This window comes from Triticum dicoccoides, chromosome 6B (assembly GCF_002162155.2).
Source record: "Triticum dicoccoides isolate Atlit2015 ecotype Zavitan chromosome 6B, WEW_v2.0, whole genome shotgun sequence".
In the NCBI taxonomy this organism is placed as follows: domain Eukaryota; kingdom Viridiplantae; phylum Streptophyta; class Magnoliopsida; order Poales; family Poaceae; genus Triticum; species Triticum dicoccoides.
Window position 1 is genome coordinate 94,955,922 of NC_041391.1, and position 4,056 is coordinate 94,959,977.

General features: G+C 44.0%; 1 protein-coding gene across 2 annotated transcripts; it reads left to right on the plus strand.

Annotated features, from left to right (window-relative positions):
• Positions 1-3,769, plus strand: LOC119319990 (G-type lectin S-receptor-like serine/threonine-protein kinase At2g19130). 2 transcript variants are annotated; one of them, XR_005154724.1, is made up of 2 exons: positions 1-305; positions 3,591-3,769. XR_005154724.1 is itself a non-coding variant. In XM_037594144.1 (2 exons), the coding sequence occupies exon 2, from the start codon at positions 1,691-1,693 to the stop codon at positions 3,224-3,226; it is 1,536 nt and encodes a 511-aa protein (XP_037450041.1). In that variant the 5' UTR covers positions 1-305; positions 880-1,690; the 3' UTR covers positions 3,227-3,417. The 2 variants fall into 2 exon arrangements, 1 of the variants encoding a protein (XP_037450041.1); XM_037594144.1 differs by lacking the exon at positions 3,591-3,769 and adding an exon at positions 880-3,417.
• Positions 3,770-4,056: the final 287 nt, after the last annotated feature.

Below are 4,056 nucleotides of genomic sequence, written 5' to 3' on the forward strand. Positions count from 1 at the left end.
GGCGCCTCATTCCAAAATCTCGTCGCATGGGAGCAATTCAAGGATCATGCATCATGCCCTCCTCTTCACCGACACAGATTTTCCACTTGCCACCAGTCCAGACATGAACCGGAAGGGAGGGAGTACGAGGAAGGTTCACAGTCGCCGCACCCTGTATTCCCAAACTTTCCGTTCCAGCGCGCACGGGGGCCAAGCAGGCGGCACGCACAGAGGGTGTTTGATGAAATGCCTCACCGAGCGAGCGGCTTTGTGGGGGTTGCGTTCAACTTGCGCCGCTTCAGTCGGCGTCAGGGTAGCGACAGCAGGTAATACCGGTCCCATTGCTTTAGTCATGAATCGAAAGATGCGCGCCTCTTTTGATTTTGACTCTCTGCTGTAAGAATTCATGCCAGCATGCACTATTAATTTGCCAAATACTCCCTTCGTATTAAAATATAAGACGTTTTGTGACATAGTAGTAGTGTAAAAAAAGACTTATACTTTGATGCGGAGGGAGTACTATCGAATGACATAGTCAGTCCTGTCTACGCCCGCCCAATAGAGCTGTTCAACTGAGAACTCTAGATGCCAGTACTGGCCGAACATGCCTGATGTCGACTGTGAACCACATGTTACAGTCTCTGCTTTAGTGCGCTTGCCTGTGTGCACGTATGTGTACCGAAATGCTCAACATTTTCCACACTGAATAGTCATTGCTATCCATTAATTCAACCACACCGCCAACCATATGCGACCTGGAAAATTCCTCTATGACATAGCACACCATTGACTTGACTTGCAACCGAAGGTGCTGCTTGGTTCCCATATATCTGTTCAGTTAGGACGGACGGAGCACATCCATTAGTACTCACCAAAAAATACCTCATCAAATTCTGCTAGGACGGACGGAGCAAACCGATTTCTCACCAAGAAATACCTCATCAATGGAGAGAGCAAGCAAGTGGAGGTCTGTGCTCCCATCTTCCTTTGTTTTACTACTCCCCTTCCTCATCAACCTTGTATGCCCCGGCTGGAAATTCACGGATGCAGGAGACACGCTCCTTCCTGGGCAATCTGTAAATGCTAGCCAGATCCTGCTCTCAAACAATGGTGTCTTCAAGTTGGGTTTCAACCCCAATTTGCAATATTATTATCCCCGGTATTGTGATTTTGGCACCTGGTTCACTAACTCATCGTCCCACGATGATTATTCGCTGGTTTGGCAACCTGATCTGGAAGCGACTTTTGATTGCAATTCATCATCAGCTACCTTATCAGAGAACGGCACGCTACATATAACCGACAGCTTTGGTTCTGTCCTTTTGAACTTAGATTACAGGACGACCACTTCTATCTCTGCCATTGCAGTGCTTCTTGATAATGGGAATCTTGTATTAAGAGACCAAGCAAACAGTTCGCAGGTGCTTTGGCAGAGTTTTGACGGCCCAACTGGTATACTGCTCCCTGGAATGCGCCTAGGGTCCAATTCAATCATCGGCAAGAGCCAAGAGCATGATCCTTTTTTCTTCTCTGTATGATACTCATATGACAAATTTTACTCTGACAGTGGATGCAACAAGAATGCGAGGTTTTATTATTCAGCATAATCCTTTTGGTTTAGTGTTTGCTGGTACTTTTCCTAGCTGGATAGTTCGTGAAGATGGAGACTTTGTTCTGACACTAAATGACGCACATACATACATGCGTTTAAATGGCTCTGGATTTGTTGAATTTGCTAAGCAAGAGGCACGCAGTTCTGTTTTGTGGTCTGCTCCAGAAAGTTTCTGCGACTTTTGAGTCGTACTGTGGACCTTATGGAATCTGCAAAAGGTCAGGCCTCTGCATATGCCCTGCCGGTTTTGATCCATTAAGCACAACATCAAGGAGTTCTCTTGGCTGTTCGAGGGAGGTTCCTATGAATTGTGAAGGAGACAATTCAACTCATCGAAAAGGGGTGTTTAACCCAATAGATGGCGTCTACAAGTTACCCAAGAATTCTTGGCCCTCTATTGCCAGAAATCTGAAAGAGTGTGAAGCCTCCTGCTTAAAGGACTGTACCTGTACTGCCTTTGCTTACAATGTGACATGCCTGTTATGGTTTTGGGAGTTACGGAACACGGTAGTGCTTGACTCTGGTTCAAATGGCAATCGTTTGTACATACGTGTTGCCACCAAACAACAAGATGGACATTTGGGTTTCAGAGCTGCTCCTCTCTTTCTAACGGCAATGGCCACGTTAACCATCATTGTTTTGGTCATTGGTCTGACTGTTTTGTGGAGATGCAGAACAAAGTTATTCAGAGCAAGAACTGTGTATGAAAACGGAAGCCTTGTGGTCTTCTCATTTGCACAAATAAAGAACTCAACAAAAAAATTCTCTGAAAAACTCGGAGAAGGTGGTTTCGGCTGTGTTTTCAAGGGGACATTGCCAGGTTCTGCTGTAGTGGCCGTCAAAAGGCTAAAATGCCTTAGGCAAGGTGAGAAGCAGTTTCGAGCAGAGGTGCAGACCATTGGGATGATTCAACACAACAATCTTGTCCGTCTACTTGGATTCTGTGCTGATAGCAGTAGCAGGTTATTGGTGTATGAGTACATGGAAAAAGGTTCTTTAAACTCACATCTCTTCTGCAAGGATTCTGCAAAACTGAGCTGGAAACTGCGGTACCATATAGCACTTGGAACAGCAAGAGGCCTGGCTTATCTGCACGAGGAGTGCAAGGATTGCATTATACACTGCGACATGAAGCCGGACAATGTACTTCTTGATGCACAGTTCTGTCCCAAGATTGCCGACTTTGGTATGGCGAAGCTTCTTGGTCGAGATTTCAGTAGGGCCCTGACAACAATGAGAGGGACCATCGGATACCTTGCACCGGAGTGGATCTCAGGGCTGCCGATCACACACAAGGCTGACATCTACAGCTATGGAATGATGCTTTTTGAAATCATATCAGGGCGAAGAAATGCGGAGAAAATTAAAGAAGGGAACTTTACTTACTTTCCCATCTTTGCTGCAGTCAAGCTGCATGAAGGGGATGTTATGTGCCTGTTGGATAGAAGGTTGGAAGGCGATGCGGATGTGGAGCAGCTGAGCAGAGCTTGCAGAATTGCATGTTGGTGCATTCAAGATGCTGAAGATCATAGGCCAATGATGGGGCAAGTTGTTCAGATGCTAGAAGGTGTTCTGGATGTCGAATTACCTCCCATTCCAAGGTCACTGCAGAATTTTGTGGGTATGGAGGATTGATTGCAGTGGCTCTACAGGCCTGTACTGTCTCTGAAAGACTAAAAAAGCTATTTCTATCTGTCCAAATCTATGTCAAGAATTAAGTTTTCAGAGTTATGTGTATTTTATATTCTCTAAACTACGCTTATGCCCTATTCTGCCAAGGTTGTGAACTGCAATTTGCTATCATTATAGACTTGTCATCACTTGTTTCTCTGTTGGCATGATGGCTTGTCCATTCGACGATCAGAACCGTAAATCTTTATGTATTTATACGAAATTGAGTTCAAGATATGAGGTGAATGAATTCTAGTAGATGTACTTACTGCACTATATACTACCATCTTTCCACAAACTAATTAACTAATCCTTCTGTTTGAAGCAGGGTCCTCAATGGTTCACTACAGTACCACACACGTTTGCAGAATATCAATTATGTCTTTTTTGTGCTAAATTTACTTGATAGCACGGTTGTAGATTCTTGTGAATAATTGGGTAACCACATGAAAGTATGGACAATATGAAGACATTTTTGGCTGTCTGTAATGCACAAAATTTAGATTAGATCCATGCAGGGCCGGTCCTGAGATTTTTGGGGCCCGGGGCGAAACAAAAACTCGGGGCCCTCGAATATAACAACAATAATCAGTGTTACCAATGAAGTTTTTTATCAGATAACGTTACACGTATTACCTTAAAAATTTCTTCTAATTCTCAATGCTAAGTCTCTTATGACAGGGTTAATGTCAGTTTCATACATTAATTTCTTTCTGAACTACCTGTACTACTCTTGAAAATTTTGTAAATAGCTTATCTCCGTGATTGTAACATAGTTAGTGGTAAAGCTAGAA

What these genes read in the sequence shown, in the direction of transcription:
- LOC119319990 (XM_037594144.1), top strand. Translation starts at nt 1,691, where the DNA reads ATGGCTCTGGATTTGTTGAATTTGCTAAGCAAGAGGCACGCAGTTCTG.